We start from the raw sequence: 25693 nt of genomic DNA, 5'->3' as shown, positions 1-25693 counted from the left end.
CAGCTCTTTTCCTTTGTCATAGGGCTATAAAGTTCTTTTGTACAAGACTGTCTGTCTATTTTTAAATCCCTGCCTGAAGGGGCAGGGATGTTAAGGCATTTCCCCTACACCTCTGTCTGTCACTTGTGCTAATGTATGATTTGCATCCATTTAGCGGGGGGGGGGGGGGGGGGGTGGAGAGAAAGATGGGTTTGGGTAATATACATGGCAGAAAGGGTGGTTAAGAAACTACATAGCCATTTTCCCCTCTCCGGCTAATCATGTTTCCACAACAATTGTGGTTAACCAGACACCTCCATGCTGACTTGATTAGTCAGTAAGACTGGTCCTACATTTTTGACATATTTTCTTCAAGGGGGAGCCTGGCTCTCTAACTTCTGCTCAGATTTTTCTGCTGGACTGGGTTTAACCCCCACAAGCCTGTGCCTTAGTAAATCTGTTCATGTCTACAGTGCCCCACTGCTCCTTACTGCTTTTAAAGACAGACTAAGTGCTATCTCTCTGAGACAGTCCTAGGACAGCATTTCCCAAGCTTAGAACATTTATGTACCCTTTTGGGACTTTGCCCTTCTGGGTATACCCTATCCAGTGCTTGTCTCCTGATTTTAGTAGTTTATCTACGTTCCCCTCGAAATCCTTTTGCATACCCCAGGTGGTACACATACTCTTTGGTAGACACTGTCCTAGGGGGTTGGCTGAGCTGAACTCTTCAGTGGAAGGAACAATAACAAAACTCCCTGGGGATGGGGTTATGCCCCATGCAGGCTCCAGGGCGCTGAGGTGGTGTAGGTGTTGCTCAGTGTCTGTCGTTACAGAGGAACCCAGGATGCAGCGTAGTGAACGGTGGGTCCTCCACACCCCCGGAATTTGCAGGAGGGGCAGCCAAAGCATCGGCGAGACGAGCTTTCGTTGCCGGGGAAAGCGGGAGGCAGGAAGGACTGCACCAGATGCGTGGGGCGAAGGGTTCACGGCTCCTGCAGCCAGGTGGGGACAAGCAGGGGGCGCGGGCTGCAAGGTGGTGGGGCAGGTTTGCTCGGCAGCCCCCACCACCCGCCTTCCGGAGCGCAGCGCAGCACACCCAGCGTGAGCCGCACGCTACCGCGGCAGGGGAAAGCAGCGAACGGGACACTTCCCGGCCAGCGGCAGCGCGCGCTCTCGCCTTGCTAGCGGCCCAGGAGCGAGGGCCCGCCCACGCCCGATTATGGACGGAGCACTCCCGGCTTGCCACGGCAGCGGCCCCGCACCTCCCACCGCGCTCTCCCAGAAGTGGAAGGCCCCGTTTGGGATTGACAACCGCAGCAGCCTATGAGCGAAAGGGGGCAGAGAAAGAAGAGGGCAGGGTTGACCAACCAGGACCCGGCACGGAGCTGCTGAAGTTTCTCTCCAGCCGGAAGCTGTCGCGTCCCTTAAAGGGGCGGCCTGCGCGGAGCGGGGCGTCCGGGAAGAGTCGGGATTCGCCTGGGAGTGGCTGGCGGGCGGGCTTCCTTTAAATTATGAGCGAGGGCACCGCGCGACCATGCAATGGCGCTCGCTGGTGCTCGGCCTGCTGCTGCTGAGGCTGGGGCTCCACGGGCTGCTGTGGCTGGTGTCCGCGCTGGGGCCCGGCCTAGGCTTCCACCAGCGCTTCCCTTTCGGGCTCCCGCTGCCCGGGCCCCGCGCCCCGGCCCCGGCCCCGGCCCCTGCGCCGCCTTGGCTGCAGCCGCGGCCCGCGGAGCGCGCGCACTGGGGCGGCCTGTTCGGTGGCGGCGGCGGTGGTGGTGGCGGCTCGGTAGGGGGCGATGAGTACGAGAAGCGTTACAGCGGCGCCTTCCCCTCGCAGCTGCGGGCCCAGCTCCGCGACGCCGCCCGCGGCATGTTTGCCTTCGGCTACGACAACTACATGCGGCACGCCTTCCCGCAGGACGAGCTGAACCCGCTGCACTGCTCCGGCCGCGGCCCCGACCGCGCCGACCCGTGAGTGGCTAAGGGGGCAGGGACGGGCCCTGTCACGTGGGGTGGGGGGACTCGGGCGGGGGGACTGGAGTTGGAGGGGGTTGGGGCAGCTGGAAGGAAGGGGACTGTCAGGTAGGGCAGGTAGTTGGTGAGGAGGCAGGGGGCTCTGGGCAGGAAAGGGGAGAAGCCAAGAGACGGTTAAAAGGCGTGCGGAGGGTGGGGTGGGGCTGGAGGCGGGGCGAGGAGGGTAAGTGGTTGGTGTGGGTTGCTGGCAGAATGGGGATTTGGGGGGGGCTAGAGGAGGGAAGAGGGCACTGGGGTGGGCATGGGCTGGCAGGAAGGGATGGGGGGCTGAGGGCTGACAAGAGGAAAGTGGATGGAGAGAGGCTGTGAAGAGGAAGGTGGGGCAGGATGGGACTGGCTGGGAGGGGGTTTGATGAGGAGGCTGTGGTGGTTTAAGAAGGGGACTAGAGGAGGGAAGAGTGGACAGGAAGAGGTTTGATGGAGAGAGGCCAGGTGACTTAAGTAGGTGGGAGAAAAGGGTGGGGAGGAGGAGGAGGTTTGTGTGGGAAGGAGTTAAGGGCCTCTTAAGATGGCAGATAGGAAAAGGAAAACTGGCAGGGGGCTAGGTGGTTGGAAATCTGGCAGAAGGAGCTTGGGGGAGCAGAGAAACATGCCTAGAGAGTTATGTGGGAGGGGAGCTGCTTGGAGAGATCTGGCCATATTTCTACTTCATTTCCCTGACTCTTGGGTACAGTTGTGTTATGCATGTCCTGTGCCCCAAATCTGTAACACCCCATGGTGCTGTCCCCTTTATGCAGTGCTGTAGGAAGTCCGGAGATGCCCAGCCCTTAGCCTAGGGCGGGCGACACCCAAAAGGGGTTACAACACCAGCCCTGCACTCAGTTCGGGGCGGTCAGCAGTTCACCATAGCAGTGCAATTGCAGCCCAGCCCTCAGTCCAGGGCGGGGCAACAGTTCACAATAGTATTACAATACCAGCCCAGCCCTCAGTTTGGGGTGGGGCAGCAACACAAGGGGCCTGAACACAGGCCCAGCCCGGGCTGGCCCTGTCAAGGAGGGAGTAGGGGGTCGCAGGCCCTCCCACTCCACTGCGACCTGGCCCGGGGCCCTGGGGGTCGCTAACACAACCACGGCAGTGGGGATCCAGACCGCAACACACTGCCATGGGTTTGGGAGCATCGTTCCCTGGGCCACTTCCTACCTCTCCCTCCGCTGGCGGAAGGTCCCAGTCCATCTGGTCGGGGGGTCTCTCTAGGTCGGTCTCCTCTAGGTCGTCCACCTTTGGGGGCTCTGGCCAGTCGCTCATATCAATTTCATTGGGATAGTCGGGCACGTCCTCCCTGCCCAGAGGACCAGGCTTAAATGGGTCCTGAGCCCTGCCCTTGGCTCTTCTAGCCCTGGGCCCTGCCCTCTGAGGGGCGGGCCTCTGGTATTCTGACTCCGGACCCGCCCACCAGGGCCTCTGCACAGCCTCCGCCTCTGAGTCAGCAGGAGGCCATACTGACTCACTACACTCCCCGCCCTGCCCTCAAGTCCGTCTCCCGTGCCATGGGGGCGGATTCCTCCATCTCCCCCAGGCGGGAAAGGAAGTTGGCATTTATATGGTCTTTACCTGCCCGATGACGTACGTCGAAGGCATATGGTTGTAACGCTAAATACCAGCGCATAATACGGGCGTTGGTATCCTTCATTCGGGACAGCCACTGTAACGGTGCATGGTCCGTAACTAGGGTGAAGGGGGCGCCCAACAGGTAATATCTAAGGGCGTCGCAGGCCCACTTCACCGCCAGGGCCTCCTTTTCTATTACAGCGTAGCGCTGTTCCCTCGGAAACAGCTTCTGGCTGATATAGACTACTGGATGATCTTCGCAGTTGATCTCCTGGGACAGGACAGCCCCCAGGCCTACCCCTGATGCATCGGTCTACAGAATGAACGGACGGGTGAAGTCAGGGCTGTAGAGAACTGGTTCCTGCATTAGGCACTGTTTTAGTGTCAGGAATGCCTTGTCTGTCGCTGCGGTCCATACTACCCTTTGCGGCTGGGCTTTCGTCAAAAGCTACGTCAGGGGGGTGGCAATTGAAGCAAACTCCGGGATGAAGCGTCGATAGTACCCTGCCAGTCCCAAGAGCCGTCGTACCTGCTGCTTGGTACTGGGGGGAGGGCAGGCCGCTAGGGCCTGCACCTTGTCTATGAGGGGCTTTACCTGGCCCCCTCCTATAGTGTACCCGAGGTACGTCGTCTCCTGCCATCCAATGCGGCACTTCTTTGGGTTCATTGTTAGGCCTGCTGCCCTCAGAGACCTAAGGACCGCTGCCACCCGGTCCAGGTGTTCCTCCCAGTGGCAACTATATACGACGATGTCGTTGAGGTAGGCCGCGGTGTAGTCCCGGTGGGGCTGAAGTAGACGGTCCATCAGCCGCTGGAAGGTCGCCGGGGCGCCGTGGAGACCAAAAGGCATTCGGGTGAACTGGTATAGGCCTGATGGAGTTGCAAAGGCTGTCTTCTCCCGTGAAGACGGTGCCAAGGGGATCTGCCAGTACCCCTTGCTGAGATCAAGGGTACTGAAATAGCGGGCTGCCCCCAGACGTCCCAACAGTTCATCGACCTGGGGCATCGGATATGCATCGAATTTGGAGATCGTGTTCAGCCGCCTGAAGTCGATGCAAAATCTCGGAGCACCATCGGGCTTTGGGACGAGTACCACAGGGCAGCGCCACTCACTTTGGGACGGTTCTATGACTCCCAGGGCCAGCATCGCCTGTACCTCCTCTTCTACCACTTCTCGCATCCGGAAGGGTAGTGGGCGCGTGGCGTCGCGAACCACCTTCCCAGGTTCTGTACAGATGACATGGCAGACCAGGGAGGTGTGTCTGGGGAGGGCGGTGAAGTTCTCCTGGAATGCCTGGAGGAGGCACTGGGCCTGCTTCCGCTGCTCATTGGTCAGCGTTGCCCCAAGAGCCGGTCGTGCCAGTTCCTCCCCGTGAGGCACCTGGGGTCCTAGTTCGGGGTCCGGGGGGCAGGGGTTTATCATAAAGCCCTCCTGGTCCCTCCATGGTTTTAGGAGGTTGATGTGATACCGCTGCGTTGTCTTACGGCGGTCGGGTTGGTAAACTTCATAGGTGACGGGCCCCACGGCTCGAATAACCTCGTTGGGTCCCTGCCACCTAGCCAACAGCTTAGATTTGCTGGATGGCAGCAGGACCAGGACCCGATCACCTGGCTCGAAGCTGCGGCTCCGCGCCTCCTGGTTGTAGTTTCGAGCCTGGGACGCCTGTGCAGCTCTCAGGTTTTCCTCTGCGAGGGCCCCTACCTGTTCCAGGTGTTCCTGGAGCTGGAAAACGTACTGCAGCAGTCCTTTCGAGGGGGACGCAGTTTGCTCCCAGACCTCTCGCATCAGGTCGAGTACTCCCCGGGGACGGCGTCCGTACAATAGCTCGAATGGCGAGAAACGCGTGGAGGACTGGGAAACCTCCTGGATGGCCAACAGCAAGGGAGGTAGCAACTGATCCCACCGGCGCAGATCTTCTGGGGGGAATTTATGCATCATCTCCTTCAGCATGCGGTTGAAGCGCTCTACCAGGCCATCCGTCTGGGGGTGGTACACAGAGGTGCATAGCTGTTTAATCCCCAGGAGGGCACAGACCTGCTTCATCAGGCGGGATGTAAAATTGGTTCCCTGATTGGTGAGAAGTTCCCGTGGTAGTCCTACTCGGGCGAAGATCTTCATTAGTTCCCCCGCGATGGTGCGGGCCGTGATGTTGCGCAGGGGGATCGCCTCCGGGAGGCAGGTGGCATAGTCCACGAGGACCAACACAAACTTGTACCCAGCTACGCTCTTCGGCAGTGGGCCCACCAGATCCATGGCCACCCGCTCGAACGGGGTCCCCACCACTGGCATCAGGATCAGCGGGGCCCTAGGGACCCGCGGGGGAGCAGCAAGCTGGCACACAGGGCAAGAGCTAAAATAGTTCTTCACCTCCTGGTGGACCCCTGGCCAGAAGAATCGGGACAGTATCCGGGCCAAGGTCTTTTCTTGGCCCAAGTGGCCGGCAGCAGGGATATCATGGGCCAGCTTCATCACGGCCTGTCGGTGGCATTTCGGCACCAGTAGCTGTGCTCGTTGTTCCTGGGTCTGGGGGTCCTGGTCCACCCGGTATAGCCGATCCTGGCGCAGCTCGAAGTGGGGCCACTGTGCCACGAGCTGGGGGTCTGTTGCCACCCCGTCGATGGCCGCCACCTGGGCATAGGCCCGGCTTAGTGTGGGGTCATCTTTCTGGTCCCGGCAGAAATCCGAGGTTGCCCCGTCGTCGGGGCTGGTGCCCCCTGAGCCTTCAGCGGGTCCTTCCGTTAGGGGTCCCAGGTCTGACCCCACGCTCTCCTCGGGTGGGTCCTTGGGCGTATTCCCCTCCAGGACAGGGGCCGCCTCCCCCTTGAGTCCAGTGGCTGGGTGGAAGATATCCGCAAAGCCTGGCCAGTCCTGGCCTAACACCACTGGGTACGCCAGTTGGGGCGCTAGGCCAACAACCAAATGATGGGTCACCCCTGCCACCGTCAGGGGCACCCGTGCGCTGGGGTATGGACGCACGTCGCCATGAATGCATTGCAGCCGGATGGTCCCTAGAGCGTGGTCAGCCTCCAGGCCGGCCCGTTGGCGTACCAGGGTCTGGCTGCACCCCGAGTCCACTAAGGCGACCGTGGCTTCAGTTCCCACGAGGGCCGGGACTGTAATTGTGGGTGCCTGTGGGGGTCGCGCCCTCTTTTCGGCCGCCCATACTCGGCCAAAACTACAAAAACCTTCCAGGCAGTCCCGTTGGAGGTGTCCCCGTTGACCACAGGTGAAGCAGGGCCCTAGCGCTGGTTGGGGCTGCCCGTGGGCCTGGCGCCCCCCTGGACCTGGTGGCTGTGTGCTGGTGGTCCCCTCCGTTTGCCCCTGGGGGTTACTGGGGCCTGGCTTTCGTGGTGGCCTCCGACAAAGACTGGGTGGTTCCCGCAGCTGGCCGGGTACTTCGGAGCGAGGCTCCCCTGGCTTCTCGGCTTCCCGAAGCAGGGGCCGTGACGACGGGGCCGAGCCCATGGGTGCCTCTGGTTCCTCCGCGGCTAGGAAGTCCTCCATGAGGTCGACAGCAGCTTGCACGGTGGCAGGTCGGTGGCGCTGCACCCACGCCTGCCCTCTAGGTGGGAGGATGCAGAGGAGTTGTTCTAAGACGACCTGCTCCATGAGCTCTGCGGGGGTCCTCGCCTCTGGTTGCAGCCACCGCCGGCACGCGTCCCTCAGCTCCTGTGCCATGCACCGCGGCCAGGCCCCTGGGGCGTAGGTCAGGGTCCGGAACCGCCAGCGGAAGGTCTCCGGGCTAACATCCAGGGCGTCGAGGATGGCTGCCTTCACCCGGTTGTAATCTCGGGCGTCTTCGACAGATAATGCCCGGTAAGCTCTCTGGGCTCTCCCTAGTCAAATAAGGGGCCAGTAATGTAGCCCACTCGTTCCGGGGCCACCCAGCCACCACCGCTACCCGTTCAAAGGTGACCAGGAAGGCCTCCGGATCATCTGCTGGGCCCATCTTTGTCAGCCGTACCGGCGGGACTGATGCAGGGCTCTCCCCTGGAGTTCTCTGCTGTGGCTCGGCCAGCAATGGCACCAGGGCTGCCAGCTGCTGCAGGCATCATCGCTGGTGCTCCTGGTGCTGGGCCATCAGTTCAGTCAGCAGCTGTGTCTGCTGGGCTCCCAGCTGCTGGATGAGCTCCTGTTGCTGCTGTAGCTGGGCAGCCTACTGCTTCTTCTGGCTTTCGGCCAAATATTGCAGTAGCTTGTCCATCTCCATCGGGGGAGCGGGGTTAGCAGTAATACACAAGAACCCCCCCAAAAAAAACAAAAAAAACCAGTGGATAGTTGCCCGCACGGTCCGGGGGCTTCTTCCTCTCTCTGTGGGTCAGCGCCCACTCCGTCACCCCTAACATCAGGGGTGGGGATCGAGTACTCACATTCTCCACCACGTGTAGGAAGTCCGGAGATGCCCAGCCCTTAGCCTAGGGCGGGCGACACCCAAAAGGGGTTACAACACCAGCCCCGCACTCAGTTCGGGGCGGTCAGCAGTTCACTATAGCTGTGCAATTCCAGCCCAGCCCTCAGTCCAGGGCGGGACAGCAGTTCACAATAGTATTACAATTCCAGCCCAGTCCTCAGTCCAGGGCGGGGCAGCAACACAAGGGGCCTGAGCACAGGCCCAGCCCTCAGTTTGGGGCGGGGCAACAGCACAATGGTTTGACACAGGCCCAGCCCTCAGTTTGGGGCGGGGCAACAGCACAAGGGTTTAACACAGGCCCAGCCCAGGCTGGCCCTGTCAAGGAAGGGGTAGGGGGTCGCAGGCCCTCCCACTCCACTGCAACCCGGCCCAGGGCCCTGGGGGTCGCTCACTCACGACCACGACAGTGGGGATCCAGGCCGCAACACACTGCCATGGGTTCGGGAGCGTCGTTCCCCAGGCCACTTCCTACCTCTCCCTCCGCTGGCAGAAGGTTCCAGTCCATCTGGTCGGGGGTCCTCTAGGTCGGTCTCCTCCAGGTTGTCCACCTTCGGGGGCTCCGGCCAGTCGCTCATATCAATGTCATTGGGAAAGTCGGGCGGCGGTAGCACAGGGGGCCTGAGGGCTGTAGGAATCCGCCAGGACTCTGGGGCAGACCGCTCCTGGGGCTTCTTCCAAGGCAGGGAGTCTCCGCCGGCGTGAAGGTCCTGGCAGGTCAGGGAAGTCCAGGTAGTCCCCTTGGGGCATCTGGATCCGGGGTAGTTCGGAGCCGCTGGGAGCTTGCTTCCCAGGCCTGGCCGGGTGGCGACAGGCCCTCTGCCCTTGGCGCCAGGGAGCTCGTGCAGGCGTGTCCTCCCTGCCCAGAGGACCAGGCTTTAATGGGTCCTGAGCCCTGCCCTTGGCTCTTCTAGCCCTGGGCCCTGCCCTCTGAGGGGCGGGCCTCTGGTATTCTGGCTCCAGACCCGACCACCAGGGCCTCTGCCCAGCCTCCTCTGCCTCTGAGTCAGCAGGAGGCCTTACTGACTCACTACAAGTGTCCTTTGCATTTAAGAATTGCAGTCCTTTTATGAACTGTACCAAACATCACTTAATTTCTCATGGATATGCAGCCACTTCTGGGGAGCAACACGGCAGCAGCTGCAGAGCAGCGCAACATGTTATTTTCTTGACTTTGGGCCTTTGTTCTAGTTCAGGGGATTGCAACCTGTGGCTCTGGAGCCTCATGTGGCTCTTTAAGGACTTCTTTGTGGTATCTCAGGCTACAATTGCAAAGGTTAATAAAAAAGCTCCTGATTATTTTCACTAAACGGTGACTGTCTAAAAGCCTGACAATAAACAACTCGCATCTAAATAACAAACGATAAGTGATATCGAAGTGTTGAAAAACTTCCCGTTAACATGTGCATGACCTGCATTAAACATGGGTCATGTTACAAATAATTGTGTGTGCAATGTTCTTAAAATAGGGGTTACAAAAAGTATGGTTTGATGTTTATTAAGAACCATCTCATACTCAGTTTTTTAACTAAATTTAAAAAAAAATGCTTTTGCAGTTTTGGTTGCGGACCCTCGGTCTAGTTGCATCAGTTAGTAACTATGGAAGAACATCATCTATTTGTATATGTATTTCTTCATACTTATTGTTACTCTAATATAAATGTTCCTATTGTGGTATCTGTGTCTTTTCTAGCATATATCTGTTGGTGAAGATGTGTACGCTAGTGCCTGCCAGCATATGTAGTTTAACTAGAAGCCCCAGCTAAATCCAAGAAGTGGTTAGTGTTAGACCAGTTGAAGTCCAAGGCCACCCTTCCCTTTACACTTATCTACAGGTTATTCAGGAGGTGAGCGTTAATTATATATATGTTTTAAAGCATGGTTGTAATGAGAGTAGAAATGGAAGTTGGCAGTTCAGAAATATGAAGTACATAGGCCCTGAACTTTTATAGGGAGTTGTGTGTGACTTGCTTGATTTTTCAGGGTCATAATGCAGCTAAATCCCCTTGTAATGCTTTGAAATTCTAGGATTATACTTCTTGCATCCCCTATGTTTAGCTTCTTGTAAACACGAGTGTGGGCAAGATAACCCCCCACCCCCCGCCCGCCACCAACCCACTGGACCTGATCTGTGGCTTGATGGAAGCCTTGGGCAGGTACCCTGCCTGCCCTGAACAATAGGAGCTGTGCAATTGTGCTGGGGGTGGGGGTAATGCAAGAAGCCTCTTCCCCCTCTCCCCATTTACGGTTCTCAGAGAACCACATGCACATAGCCCCCACAGCTGACCGGTGAGTAGCGTGCTGGGGAGCAGCAGGCAGGAAGCCTGCCCAAGGGACCTGCTGGCCAGGAGCCACAACAGGTAAGCACCTTGCAACTAGAGCCTGCCTCTGACACCCAAGCCCCTCCCTGCCACTCCCAAAGCGCTCCTCTTCTTACCCCATAAATACCTTCTCCCAGAGGCTGAACGCCAGTGCCCTGCCCCAGGTCACAACAAACCCGTATACCTCTTCTCTGGGTCAGAATCCTCTCTGCAACCATACCAAGTCCTAGACTCTGCACACCAACCCGTGCCCCATGTCATAACACCCTCCTTCATCCATATTCTTTCCTAGACCCCACCCTCTCTCTTGCATCTCGGTCCCCTACCCCAAACCCTCTTCTGCACCCGACCTCCATCCCAACCGCTTCCCCCCACTATTTATATTATGGGAGAATTCATGCCTTGACCACTTACTAAATACTTGGAGTGGCCACCCATCAAAAATTATTGTCCATTCCTGCTGTAAGAAAACACAAATGTTGCTGTAAGTGTCAAAGAGCAATCTTAACTTCTTAAAATCTCCTCATGTCCGGTGAAGGTATAATGTATGACATCTTTTCAGCTTTATATTTCACTTCCCCAACCAGTACCATGTATTGCTTGCAATACTGGCAGCTTGAAAGATGTTTTTTTTGTACAGAGAACAAATCCAGTGGGAAACTTCTAAAAAAATAAATGTAATGTGAACATCACAGATCTGAACTTAAGCCAGCTTTTGTCTATACCATGGATATGGCCCTTCCCAGGCATAGGGAGGTTTGGGTCTGTAACTGGGACTCCTAGGCAATACTGCAGTACAAATGATAAAATTATTATTAGAAATTTGACTTCTTGCTTATGGAAAGGTTTGTGCTTATTAAAAGAGCAGCAGTTCTATAAAATAGAAAAATACTCCTTGGATCAGACATTAGTTAGTACTTCACTTTTTATTTATGTTTATGTGCATGGACGGGAGGGGACAATAATCACTAGCTTTAAAAATAAGCTACCCAAACCTCATGCAGTATAACTTCCTTTTTTTTTTTTAATATAGCTGAATGAATTTGTATATTTAGTTTTGATAGAGTCCTCAATTGTAGTGAATCCACATAGAATATCTGTAAAGAACTGGCTTGGTCTTCTGCGTTGTTCCCACTGGAATGGAGGAGTGGCCAACCAGTTAGGGAATAAGAGCCACATGGATATAGTGCAAAGAGCCACATATTATATAATTATTTTTATCAATCTCTGTAGATATAACTTTATATAAATATATAGTACATGGCTCAGTGCCCTTCCTCTCCCCCAGAACCAGGTACGCTCAGCTCCCCGCTCTAGCTCAGTGCCCTCGTCCTCCCACAGAGCCAGACACCCTCAGGCTTGCCTGCTCTAACTAAATGCAGGCAACTCACCAGAGACGCTGCTGCCACTTGCTTCTCCCACCAAGAGCCGGGGAGTGTTCAAAGAGTGGTGGACAGCATTCTTGGTGCATTGCTCTGAGAAGGAGCTGTATTTAATGGCTCAAAGAGCCGCCAATTGGCCACACTTGCTCTAATGTATACTTGTAAGGAAATTTAGTTTTTGCAAGCAGAAAGGTAGCACTAGCTGTTAATACTTCAGATACTCAAGTTATTGAGTCAACATTAGATTGTCAAACTATTTCTAGTAGATGCTGCTGTTTTAGTCCCCATGAAACCATCACTAACAAATCAATATTTTTTTTTAGTTGTAGTTTTTGTCCCATAAATGGTGAATTTTGGGGTTTTGTTTTTTAAATAGTGGAATTCAAAAACAATGGGACTGCATTGCACAAGAGGACAGAATTTGATCCATTGAGCCTGAAGCGAGACCAGTGTACTATCAGGAGGATTTCTTTTTTTTTTTTCTCCTCTCCTGTAAACCACCTCTCCTATAGACAGCTGTTGTTTCCTTCTGATATTGCATTTTAGTAGAATTGTGTGCTTAAACGTGAAGGTAAAGCCACAGGAAGCACTTGAGTGTATATATATGTTATTCAATACCTAGTTTTATTAAATTTTGCAGATTCTGAAGTAAAGTTCATTGGCACTGTAAATCTATTTGCTAATACATGTTTGGATCTTTCTAACTTACTGGCCTCCACTGCACAGAGACATTTGGCCAGCTTAAAAGAAATAACAATAACAAATATTCATAGAAAAGGTCAGCCTGTCATGTAAAGTGAAGAGCAAAATATTGTTTCCCTTCTCCACGTAAAATAACTAAATCAGCCTTACACGAAACTATTAAAGCTCTTCGCTCTTGTGCTGAAGGATGGCAGAGTTACAGGCCACCAGTGGATAAGCCAATTGAATAAATACCTTAAAAACATAAACCAGACCATTGTTTAGACTTGCTACTGGCTACTAGGTTTGAGAAATGAGAACAAGTTCAAATTCTCTCATTCTGGAGACAGCTGTGTTCAATCAGACATACTTTTCTTCAGAAGTAGCTATTTACTGGCAGCAGAAGAGAGCTAAAGCAGCTATCCTGTAAAATCTAACAGAGAAGATTGAGGACTGTCTGGTGTGAGAATTGCATTCAGAGTTTAGAAAACTTGTGCTGACAGCAAAATGTCAGTGATTGTCTTGCTACTGTTACTACTTATCTACAGTTTCTCTCTGAATAAAGGGAAGTTTCTGTTCACCTCATCCACCAGCTTTGAGCAGGTTCCTTTCTCATACTTCTGCAGTTTCTCAGCTCATAGATGCTGACGTGCCTCGTGTGTGCATGACAACTAGCAAACCTGTGGAGTGTGTTCTGTAAAATCTTAGTTCATGTCGTTGATTTTTAAAAAACCTTGAATGATAGATTAGCAGCCAGACTGGAAACATATTGAAGTTTGATCTCTTAAGAACTACAGTCTTTTAAAAAGAAAGCTGGTAAATTATTAAAGAAACAGCTTTATAGGCTTATTAAAAGCAACTTCTATATCATGAATAAAAATGCATTTGTAGTTGAGACAGATGTCCATTTACCCAAACAACTTCATTTTAACTCTTTTACCTGTTTAGCTTATAGAGAGTTTACTACTGTAGCAGGCCTGCATTTAACTTTTCTTAACTGCACAAACTATCCCTCCATCTACCCTGCAAACACTACTGCCCCCACCCCTACAATAAAACCCACATTTCTGTTTCAAATTAACACTTTTGGACTGATGAAGAGGTTACAGCTGTATCTAGCTGACTTATTTATAGTTCATGGTTCTGCTCACAACATCTTAAATACTCTCTGTGCACAAAGTATATTTTTATAACTTAAGAAAACAATTAACTGTATGTAATAAAATTCAAAACTGATTTTTTTTACATGAATGTGAACTGTTTTCACTTGCTCCTCTACCTGGTTGTATCAAGTGGGCTACTTTTTTTTATACGTATAGCAGTTGAGTGAAATGAATGGCTGCAACAAACTAATCAGTTGGCAATATTTATTTTGATAGAACAAAAAAATTTGCTGTGAAAAGGCCGGACACCTCAAGTCAATAGAGAACACTGAAGTGACATGCTAGACTAGAAAAAGTTTGAACCCTGTCATGTCTTTGGAGAGAGGGGAAAGTTGAGTAAATTCACTGTCTTGTATTCTGGAGTGAGCCTAGGCTACAATAATGCAGCAAAAGAGTCTTGATGAAAAGTAAGAGGTCTTGTAATTCATTACAAACTGCACTTTTTTGCCAGTCGAGACAGGACCATAGGGCTCAACTTTCCCCAGGAGACTCAAAAACAAACTCCCTAGCAGCATTAGGCTCTTATGTCTTAAATGCCTGGAAATAATTAAATACACACATACATGTGCTAGGATTTGATTGGTAGCTTTTTAGTAAGGTGATTGTAAATAGATAGTTCTGCCGTGTAACATTTAACTGTATTTGTTTCAGTTCCAATCTGAATATCAATGATGTCTTGGGAAACTACTCTCTAACCCTGATTGATGCACTGGATACTCTAGCGGTGAGTTGTCAACATACAAAAATATGTATCTTCAAATTCGTAGCAGCAGGCAAGAATTCACAATTTGACGTGGCTTAAATATTTTCAGCTAGTGTAGCCCCAACAGGACGTGGATGGTGGCTAGAGTGGCTTTTTTGTGGCAGGGGTGAGGGGAAGGAAAATAAAGAGGCTAGCATGTTAATTATGGAAAAGGTTAACGAAGATAAAACAGGGAACCGTTAAGCTGTTAATTGCACAAAGCACTAGAATTTTTGAAATGGCAGTTTTTTGAATGAACCTAAATAAAGAAAAATCACTAGGAAGGAAGTTCAAAGGGATAGTGTAGTGAATTAAAAATAACAAATAATTTTACAAATTATGTTAAATCCATGTTAACACACCTGGATATTTTCTGTGATGAGTCTCTTTGCTGATTAAAAACAAATGGCAGTGTTTTAAGTGGAGTGAAAGGGGTGGTCTGAAAAGGAGTAGACGTCAGGAAGGGGGCTTGTTGGGAGTAGCATGCTCAAGGAGCTCTTGGCATATACAGTTCTCTTCCTGGCTTGGTTCTGTTTGCATTGTGATGTTCTTCTCCTTGTGGCTATGATAAATTTGGATCACTTTTCTTAAGTCATCTATTTCATTGGCTCCTGTTTCATGCCTTTAAAAGTTAAGTCAGCACTGAACAGGGATATGAAAAATTCAGAATTCTTCCAGCATCCTAGGTGATGCCTAGGAGACAGGAAAAAACCCCTTCCCTTATGTAGAGAGCAGTGGTTCCCAACCTTTTTGAAACAGGGGCCTATTTTAACAATTCAGGATGACTTTATGACCCAAGGCAATTCAAAACTGAGGTGGTGGTAGTGGGAGGAGGTTTTCCGCTGGGGGAAATTGCAACCCCCCGCCCCCCACAGCTTAAACCTTTCTGAGCCCCAAAATCCCACCCTGCCCCCTGGTTTAAACCACCTCTTAGCCCCCCACCCCACCCCCTGCTTTAAACCCCTCTCAGCTAGGGTTGTCAGATTTTTGTAAATCTTATGCGGGACTGGCAGCCCCACCCATGGGGTCCCCAGCCAGGGCTACCTGTCCTGCATAAAGTTTTCAGAAACTGGGGTGGGGGGTGGGGACCCTGGCAGCCCTTCTGCTGGGGCCTGGAACCTAGCTGGCAGTGGCAGCCACGGGATCGCCAGCAATGGGAGGCAGGGGGACCCTGCAGACCCGTAGCTGGGAGCCAGTTGGGCTGTGGAGCCCTGGCTGGCTCTCAGTCTCTCCGCCCTCTCATCCCCAGGCTTAAACCCCTATCAGCCCCCCGTCCCCACCACTTACCTGACATGAGTTCTGCATGCTGTCGCTGCTGGCCTCTGCTGCTCCTTTGCTGAGTTGCCACCTAATCCGCTGTGTGTCTGCCCCCAGCCCTCCTGCTCCCTTCTCCCATCTGCTGCATGGGCAGTTCCCTGCCCTGCCGTGCTGAAATAGGACTCAAGTTAATTGGTTTAGTGTCTGGATCTCTCCTGCTGGCTGTTAAACCAGTTACATTGTTTCATTTCAGTGCCTCAAGGCTTGGCAGGGACTGGGAGCCAGAGGAATGAATGGTGGCAGAGCCACAAATGAGTCCTTTAAGAGCCATGTACGGCTTGCAGCTGCCCAGCCAGTGACCCTTACCAAATCTACTTGCAACCTGTGTTTGGGTTGGGAGTCCCTGGCAGAGTGCATCTGTGCTGTGGTGCTACACACTGTTTTTATGCTGCTTTAGCACCCACAGGATAGACATGGCCTCATTCTATATCTGCTTGAATATAACAAGCATAATTTTTTTTCCCCTCCCCTTTTCCATTTAATGTAAGATGTTACTGTGTACCCTGGCTACCCTTTTTACCTGTTCGGTCTTTTTCTTTTAACCAAAATTTTATATTTACTTCTGGAAGGAGTTTTCAGACTGTGTGTGGCCCTGAGTGGCACACCATTTTAACCATGTGGAATACAAAAGAAATTGCTTGTCTAATATAATGCAATTTTAAACATGCTTTTGATAATCTAATTTTTTACATTGAGAAGTTCTGTGGTTTTTTGTTTTTTTGTTTTTTAACTTGATGCTATGGAATGCTGTCAGATAATTACCATTTGTCCACAGTTATCAGGTGGACAATATAGTCAGTAAATGAATTCTGCGGTTGTATATTTTTCTTCCATATGCTGTCTTTCCTGAAAGAGCACAATGTATATTTGCAAACTAAAGCGCTGCTTCATCACTGCGATGGGTATCTGTTTCTGTGGTGAGATGCTGCAGTTGTTGATGGAACAGACTAATGGCTTACAGAACTTAAAGCAGAGTATTTGAGGAAAAAATATTTTTCACTGAAATGATAGAGAATTCACTTACCCCAGCCTGAATGTGCCTTTCAGAAGTAAATGCTGATATTTCTGATCTGGGTTTTACAAATCATGTCTCATGGCGTCTTTAATGGCCACAGAGCAAGCTGTGGTTTTTATTCTCCTCTGAAGGATGGTATCTCCAGCAGTACCTGCTGTTCAGGGCTGCATGGGAGCATTAGTATAAACATATGGCTGGAGAATGCCGGGCAGTAATCAGGAAAGCGAAAGCACAGTTGGAACTGCAGCTGGCAAGGGATGTGAAGAGTAACAAGAAGGGTTTCTACAGGCATGTGAACAATAAACAGGTTATCAGAGAAGGTGTGGGGCCATTACTGGATGAGGGAGGTAACCTGGTGACAGATGATGCAGGAAAAGCTGAAGTACTCAATGCTTTCTTTGCCTCAGTCTTCACGGACAAGGTCAGCTTCCCCATGACAGTCCTAGATGTTGCAGTATGGGAAGGTGGAGGGCAGCCATCTGTGGGGAAGGAACAAGTTCTGAGCTATCTAGAAAAACTAGATGTGCGCAAGTCCATGGGTCTGGATTTAATGCACCCCAGGGTACTGAGGGGATTGGCAGAGGTCATTGCTGAACCTTTGGCCATAGTCCTTGAAGACTCTTGGAGATCGGGGGAGATACCAGATGACTGGAAGAAGGCAAACGTAGTGCCCATCTTTAAAAAAGAAAAGGAGGACAATCCAGGGAACTATAGATCCATCAGCCTTAACTCAATCCCTGGGAAAATAGTGGAGGGAATCCTCAAGGAATCCATTTTTGAAGCACTTGGAAGAGGGGAGAGTGATCAAAAGTAGCCAACATGGATTCACCAGGGGCAAGTCCTGCCTGACCAATCTGATTAGCTTCTTTGATGAGGTAACAAGCTCTGTGGACATGGGGAAGTCAGTGGATGTGATGTACCTTGACTTCAGCAAGGCTTTTGAGAGTCTGCCACAACATTCTTGTCCATAAGTTAAGGAAATATGGATTGGATCCTTGGACTATAAGATGGATAGAAAGCTGGCTTGATGGTCGGGCCCAATGGGTAGTGGTCAATGTCTCAATATCTGGATGGCGGTCTGTTTCAAGCGGAGTGCCGCAAGGCTCGGTTCTGGGGTTGGTGTTATTCAACATCTTTATTAATGACCTGGATGAGGGACTGGATTGCACCCTCAGCAAGGTTGCGGATGACACAAAACTAGGGGGAGAGGTAGATTCATTGGAGGGAAGAGAGAATCCAGAGTGACCTGGATAAATTGGAGGACTGGGTCAAAAGAAGTCTGTTGCATTTCAATAAGGAGAAGTGTAGAGTCTTGCACCTGGGGCGGAAGAATCCCAAGCATTGTTACAGGCTGGGGACTGACTAGCTCAGCAGCAGTACAATGGAAAGGGACCTAGTGGTTATGGTGGATGAAAGGCTGGATATGAGTAAACAGTGTGCCCTTGTAGCCAAGAAGGCTAATGGCATACTGGGGTGCATTAGGAGGAGCATTTCAAACAGATCTAGAGAAGTAGTTATTCCTCTTTATTTGGCACTGGTGAGGCCACATCTGGAATATTGTATCCAGTTTTGGGCCCCCCAGGATAAAAAGGATGTGGATTTGCTGGAGCAGGTTCAGCGAAGGGCAACAAAAATGATTAAGGGTCTGGAGCACAAGACCTATGAGGATAAGCTGAGGTATTTGGGCTTGTTTAGTTTACAGAAGAGAAGACTTAGAGGTGATTTAATAGCAGCCTTCAATTTCCTGAAGGGGAGATCTTAAAAGGAGGGTGAGAAACTGTTCTCATTGGTGTCAGATGGCAGAACACGGAGTAGTGGTCAGAAGTTGAAGAGGGAAAGGTGTAGGTTAGATATTAGGAAAAACTACTTCACCAGGTGGGTGGTGAAGCATTGGAATGCATTGCCTAGAGAGGTGGTGGATTGTCCATCCCTTGAGGTTTTTAAGTCCCAGCTGGACAAGGTCCTGGCCTGGATGACTTAATGGGGGTTGATCCTGCTTGAAGCAGGGGGCTGAACTAGATGACCTCCTGAGGTCCCTTCCAGCCATGTGATTCTGTGATTAGCTCTGTGCTGGTAGTGTCACCTTCTCAATATCCGCTGCTGCATCCTGTGGTGGTGAACAGGCGGTGTGTTGCTACTGAAGCCTTTGACTAAAGTGCTAAATCTGCTTACCTTGAAAAATCATTTTATACCCTTATTCACAAGATCCAGCTTTCTTCTGGGATTCCAAGTTTTTCCATTTGGCTGTTACAGAGAGCACCTCAATGCACAGCTACAAGCCAGCCTCCTCTTACAGTTGCAGCAATCCTTCTGAATACTAGCCACCTCCCTATAACTTATTGTGCTACTGGGCACTTCTTAAAGGGGCAGCTTCCCTTTTTCTTATTACATAATTTTTCAACTTGACAAAAATACATGACATACTCATCATTATTACTAAACACAGACCATATTGAGTTGTTTTTAAGGTATCTATTCCAAGGGCGTCACAATCACAACATGAGTTAGCACAGCTGTTAAAATACATCTATTGTTGCTGTCACAGAACTAATACTTCATATTGTTAACAAAAGATGCATGTTGATGGATGTTTCCTCAGTTGGCTAGTGTTTTGTAGAAGTTTGCAGTGGCAGGCTCAATATATTTGAAATGCAGTCGCTGAAGTCCACATATAAGATGGACTTTGTGTCCTTAATCAAACAAGCCTTTGGTTGTCAGTAATTTCTGACTTGGTTAAGAAGACCTAAAGAATGACTTGGGTAGTGACATAACAGAACCTGTGACACTCTCTCCTTTTTTTAAAGAAGCAGGTTCTATAGCTAGGATGTTAGGAATCATTAAGGAAGAGAGAGAGACAGTAAGATGGAGAGCATCTTATTGCCCTTATAAAACCATGGTACACCCACATCTTGAATACTGCATACAGTTGTGGTCTCCTCATCTCAAAAAAGGCTTCAGGTTCAGAAAAGGGCAATTAAAATGAGTAGCGGTTTGGAACAAGTCCCATATGAAGAGAGAATAAAGAGATTTCAGGTTAGAAAAGAGGAGACTAAGGGGGGGTGTGATAGAGGTATATAGAATCATGAGTGATGTAGACAAAGTGGACAAGAAAAAATTATTTGCTTGTTCCAATAATACCAGAACTAGAGGTCACCAAATGAAATTAATGGGCAGTACATTTAAAACAAAAGGAAATTCTTCACACGACGCACAGTCAACCTGTAGAACTCCTTGCCATAGGAGGCTGTGAAGGCTAGGACTATAACAGAGCTACAAAAAAGAGCTAGAAAAACTCATGGAGGTTGGGTCCATTTAATGGCTATTAGCCAGGATGTGTAAGGAATGAGCTGGACTTGAGGCACCATGAAAGGGATGAATTTACATCTCATTTTGGAGTACATCTGGAGTAACTTCAGTGAAACTGATGGTGGTGTTCCCACATGAAATGAGTTTGAGTTTGGTTTTGAAACTGTGTTGTGGCTGTAAGAACTTTATTTTGTAAATTTTATTGAATTCTGAATTTACTCAGGAACTCTTGCTGTTATGTCTCCCTCTGCATAGAAAAATTTCTTGTAACCTCCTTCCACTCATGTTACTGAATCAAACAATATAACTATATCTACTTGCAGGTGCGATTAGTAGAGACCTTGCTAGCATTGGGTAGTTAAATAGTAACAGATGTAGCAGTGTTAGTCTGTACTCCAACAAAACAAAGCAGCAGAAATGTAGCACTTTAAAGACTTAAAATTGATTTATTGGGTGATGAAATTGATCTGAAGAAGTGGGTCTGTCCCACAAAAGCTCATCGTTGAATAAATCATTTTGTTAGTCTTTGAAGTGCTACATTTCTGCTGCTTGGCTAACTTAACTATCCAATAAAACAAAGCATTTCTTTTTGTTTTCCCTGGTCTTGTGCAAATTGTAAGAAATGCACGATGGAGCTTTAAAAACAAAAGGCATATGGATATCAAAACATACTAGAGTAAATGAACAAGAGTGTAGTAAATATACAAGGCAAAACTATTGTTTTTAATGTTCTTATTGTCTTGTGCTATGACCCAGAATTCTGTCTTGATTGAGGCAGAGGAAAAGAGTAATATTAAATACAGTAATGTCTCAAGAGTATGCGAATCCAGAATATGTGATCCCATTCTTACAATGCTGACCCCCAGTTCATACAGGAATCCCTCGCTTTATGCGGCTTCACGTTGTGTGAAACTCGCTTTAATGCTAGTTTTGCACAATGTGAAGCTACTGGGCTGTCAGCCTGCCTAACTTCCTGCAGCTGCAGGTGGCTAGGCAGGCTAAGAGCCCCTTCCCCCTGCTTCCCAGAGTGGTGCTAGGCACCACCCTGGGAAAGCTTTTAGTCTGCCTAGCTGCCTGCCCCTGTGGGTGGTCAGGCAGGCTAAAACCCCCTTCCCTCCACTTCCCAGAGCGGCGCTGCGCTGGCTTACCCCCATTAAACCCCTGCTGGCTCAATTCCTCCTCCCCCAGTGGGGGGCTCTAGCCACATGTCTGGGGTCACCCTCAACCCCTCGCAAACCTGGCTCCAACCCCCTTGTCCAAACCCTCCCCCATACCCAGGACTCAACCGCTGTGTGGCCGCAGCTCACTCCCTGGCATTTGGGGCTCTGCTTTCAATCTGCGTGCAGGGCTCTGGCTCCCAGCCCCTGGAGTGCTGTGTGGGGTTTCAACCCCACCCCCACTCAACCACCGCACCCTAGTACACCCCGCCCAGCTCAACTGCTCCCCCCTGCATGTGGGGCTCTGGCTGTCAGCTTTTGCCGGTATGCACAGGGGCTCTAACCTCCCCCTCGCCAGCTCAACCCAGCCCCAGCCTGGTTCACCCCCATTCAATCCCACCTCCTCCCAGCACAACTCCCCGCCAGCACGTATTGGGCTTCCAGCCCCCATGTGTGTGGGGCTCCAGCTGTCAGCTGCTGCAGGTGCATGAGTTTCTACCCTCCTCTCTAACCCTCCCCAGCCCTGTTTCACCCTGTTCAACCCTCCGCAGCCCCAGCTCACACCCCCTGGCATACAGAACTTTGGCTTCACTTTGTGCCTGGGCTCCCAACCACCGGCGCATGAGTGTGCAGGGCTCCAGCTCCAGCCCCCTACCCGCCACCCCCATAGCCCTGGGCCCAACCCCCTGCTGCCCAGGTCCAACATTCTACGTGCCCTGGCTCAGCTGCAGCCCTAACCAACCCCAGGCTTAAGCTCCCTGCCCTCTCCCAGGGCCCGAGCCCACCCCCTCAAGCCCTCCACACCTTATGCGAGATTCAAGATACGTGCAGGTTACGTAGAATGTAACCCTTGCATACCTTGAGGGATTACTGTAGGGTAAAAATGCATTCTAGCAATTCTAGATGCCCTTTTATATACTTCCAGTGCTACAACTACTTTGTGAAGTATTCCGGATGGGATAAGTTTTTAAAAGATGCTGTAAGGGGGAAAGGGGACAGGTCAGTATAGTTTGAATCTCTCTAATCTGGAACACTTTCATCCAGCAACATCCGTAATCCAGAGTGATTTGAGCTGGATGACCTCTTATCAGGGTGTGTCTGTTTTCTATGGTCCCATAAAGCTCGTTTACAGCCACCAGTCCTGGCTCTGTGTTCTGTGCTGTTGTTTAGCTGTAATATACCTCTAAAAAAGAGCCCAGTAAGCAGTGAATGTGTTGGTAATGTTGCTGGGCAACACTGGCCTCCTGTGCTCCAGCAAATTCTCTTGTTTGGCATACGTCAGGTCTTGAGGGTGCCAGATGAGAGAGGTTCAAACTATTTTTTTTTAATAGAAACGCTGACTGAATATCAAAGGCAAAACTCTACCCAGATAACACATCTGTGTGTGAAGATAAAAACTGCATTAATTCGTTTTTCTTCTGTGTACCAACTTGACAGACCTTTCTGTGTTCTTTAATATTTTCTTTGATTTTTAAAGGTAATGGGAAATTCTTCAGAGTTCCAGAAAGCAGTGAAATTAGTGATTGACACAGTCTCATTTGACAAAGATTCTACAGTCCAAGTCTTTGAGGCAACAATCAGGTATATAGTCATAAATATCTGACTAAATTATTGAGGTTTTATGTGCGTGGGATTGATTTGGAGAAGTTTCTTTGCTCAAGAAGATGCTTACAGGTCCCCAAAACTTCATTGTTTCTTGTTTAGTAGGCATCATTAGCTTCAGAGTGACTAGAAAGTGTACTCAATGAACTAGTTTACTTTTAAAGTAGTCTTTTTAAATATCTCTTATTGAGTAACTATGAATGTTCCCTGCTCAATGATTTTAAACTGCAAGACAGTTTGGAGAGTTGAGCATTTTCAGTAATACCACTCGCTCTACTGTATAATTTGCAAATCATGGAAGTAAAAAAAAAAAAAAAAAAAAATCCCAACTCGACAGTTCCTCTGTGCTCTTTTTTTCTTTTTTGTTCTCCCAGTGCATGTTTACACAGCAGCCTTATTCTGGAATAGCTATTTCAGAACAACTTATTTCAAAATAATACTGGTACACACAAAAATGCATTTTGAAGTAGCACTTAGCAAAGTTGAAATACGTTGTTTATGCTCACAGAGCCTGTTTCAAAATACAGTCAACTCTTTCATGTTCAGCAGCCCTCGGACCAGGAGTTGTGAGTTATTCTGGAGAGGTATCCCTAGCAATGTACAACACTAAAGAAAAACAAGATGAGATATTAAGAAACAGAAATGCATGCAGAATACTTTATTTACCAACAACAGTAGTAGGTACACGGTAAACTTGCACTGTATTTGCTGTATTTGTATTTATTTTCACTCAACTGTAATTATGGAAAACGTAACTAAAATTAACTTATGGCTAAAATGCTAGTTTATTTGAGAGTTCTATATAATAGAATGCCGGATGTGAAAGAGATTACTGTACAGCCATTGGATGCACTATGGTTTATTTTGAAATAGGCTCTGTTCACTGTTGAAATAGGCACTATTCCTTGTGAAATGAGGTTTACCAATTTCTAAATAAGCTAACTGCTATTTTGAATTTATTTCAAAATGGCAGTTGCGTTGTGTATAGGCTAGGATAGTTATTTTGAAATAACGGTTGTTGTTTTAAAATAACTGGTTTGTAGACCTACCCTAAGACAAATTAAAAACCTTTGCAGGATGTCTTAAATATTGCCTGATTCAGCCTAACTGGAACCAACAGGTTGATACTAAGTACTCCTTTACCAAAATAATTTTTTTTCCTAATTTTGTGTATAACTTGTCGTTTCAGAAAATATAGTTTCATAGGAATTGAGTTGGGATATTTTGGTCTTAATTTATAGTTCAGATATGGCTTCATTTTATTGTCGAGTAAATTTTCATTGTGGGAAGACTTAATTCTTCTCTGTAACCCGTTTTTAAAACTTTTGATGTAGTTCACACTCTTGTAATTTGATCTTGCAGATGTTGACAGTGTATCAAGGTAGAGCTCTAGTAATACAAGAGCAAAAGTCCTTCAGAACTCACGCAGATTCTGAGGGAGTGGGTTATAGGGCTCTTCACAAGAGTTCAAAGCTCTGCATTCATTGTGCTTAGTCTCTGAATCTCAAATGAGTCTCTGCAGCCCAGGACTGCACTTATTCCTTTGGCCTTTTGTTCTGCATATTTTTTTTTTTTTTTAAAAACGGTGCACACCCCCTGGCCCTGGAGTGTGTGGGGCAGGGTTCGATTTTATGTGTATCTGAGAGAGAAAGGATGCCACCTTCTTCCTCTGACTCATTACAGATTTCAGTGGGGTCATTCTCTCTGAAGTACTCCTCTTTTGTAGTCTTTCACATTGCTGACTGCTGGTTGGCTCCCTTTTGAAGCTTATTAAAAGTCATTGTGTGCTAAGAGTTTTATAAAAGTTCTCCCAGTTTAACTAAAGCTGTTTACATAGTAAAACTAGGGAGAAATTTCACTTTCTGTGAATGGAGATGTGAGATAACTGCATCTGGTCTTAACTGTCTTACTGAATTTCAGTTAGTAATGGCAGGACCTGACCTTCAGACCTATGTGGTTTGCCCAGTGTTTCTTTTTTTTGTAGCAGTACGTATTGGCCACATTGCATGAGGCAGGATATTGGAGTTTATATTGCAAATTCTGTGGATTTTTTTTAAAAGGCTCTGCAATCTCTCTTCACTAGGGTTTTAGGAAGTCTGCTTTCTGCCCACATCATAATTACAGATACCAAGCAACCTTTTGGTGATATGACCATTAAAGATTATGATGACGAACTCTTACATATGGCTCGTGACCTGGCAGTCAGGCTGCTACCTGCTTTTGAGAACACCAAAACTGGTATTCCCTATCCTCGGGTAGGTGTGATACAATCTATAATGATGTGTTCTGGATAACTTCCTTCTTCTACTTGTCTCTGTAAGAAAACGCAACTTCTATTTTTATAGTAATGAAATCTTTGTTTTGTCTAAAAGCCACAAATGTTGGCACCAAAAGTGACTTACTACGTTTTCCGGTACTGTACAGATTTTTGAGTCCACTTTTCCACTCTGTAGAAGCCAGATTAAAGATAAAAAACTTATCTTCTCTGACATACCTAACCTATTTTTTTCAGATTACGTAGTGTAGGTAGTTATTCTCCTTTACTCCAGCCAAACTGTCCAGATTTATTTCTAGCTCTTCCTCCTTATTCAAGGTGCTTTTTGTTGACTTTAAGTACTGTATATATTAAACATCTTAAGTAACTGATACAGCTGGAAGATACTCCTAAAGTTATTAACTCTTAGAATGCAGGGAGGAAGAGTTTCTTTAGTGGCATCAGTGAATTAATACCAAAATAAAGTACCTCTGGAATGGAAGCATGGATGCTACATTAATTGAAATTTATTATATAATGCGTCAAAGGATGTGTGAGGATTTTTAAAATACATCATTGCCAGTTAAGTTTCTGTTCAGTAAGATGAGTTTAAAGGTTCATGAGCAGAATAGTTTTCTTCACGTTTTGAGTGTGAGTGCGCGTGCATACAATGTAGCAGCTCAGTTTCTTTCTCATAGAATCATAGAACACTAGAACTGGAAGAGACCTTGAGAGGTCATAGAGTCCAGTTCCCTGCCCTCATGGCAGGACCAAGCACCG

The 25693-nt window shown here is 48.9% G+C and overlaps 1 protein-coding gene across 2 annotated transcripts in view; it reads left to right on the top strand.

Annotated features, from left to right (window-relative positions):
* Positions 1 to 243: 243 nt before the first annotated feature.
* EDEM1 (ER degradation enhancing alpha-mannosidase like protein 1) overlaps positions 244 to 25693 on the top strand; it is a 36380-nt gene continuing 10930 nt past the window's right edge. Inside the window, exons 1-4 of one of the 2 annotated variants that reach the window (XM_075005223.1) lie at positions 244 to 1953; positions 14172 to 14244; positions 22535 to 22638; positions 24743 to 24914. In XM_075005223.1, coding sequence (XP_074861324.1) covers positions 1517 to 1953; positions 14172 to 14244; positions 22535 to 22638; positions 24743 to 24914 — 786 coding nt within the window. In that variant the 5' untranslated portion in view covers positions 244 to 1516. Of the gene's footprint in view, positions 1954 to 9757; positions 9821 to 14171; positions 14245 to 22534; positions 22639 to 24742; positions 24915 to 25693 lie in introns of those variants that run through there. The other variant, XM_075005224.1, reaches the window with a different exon arrangement.

The sequence above is a fragment of the Carettochelys insculpta genome, chromosome 11, assembly GCF_033958435.1.
Source record: "Carettochelys insculpta isolate YL-2023 chromosome 11, ASM3395843v1, whole genome shotgun sequence".
NCBI classification, from domain to species: Eukaryota; Metazoa; Chordata; order Testudines; family Carettochelyidae; genus Carettochelys; species Carettochelys insculpta.
Note: the sequence above shows the minus strand (reverse complement) of the source record. Positions and strands in the feature narration are given on the sequence as shown.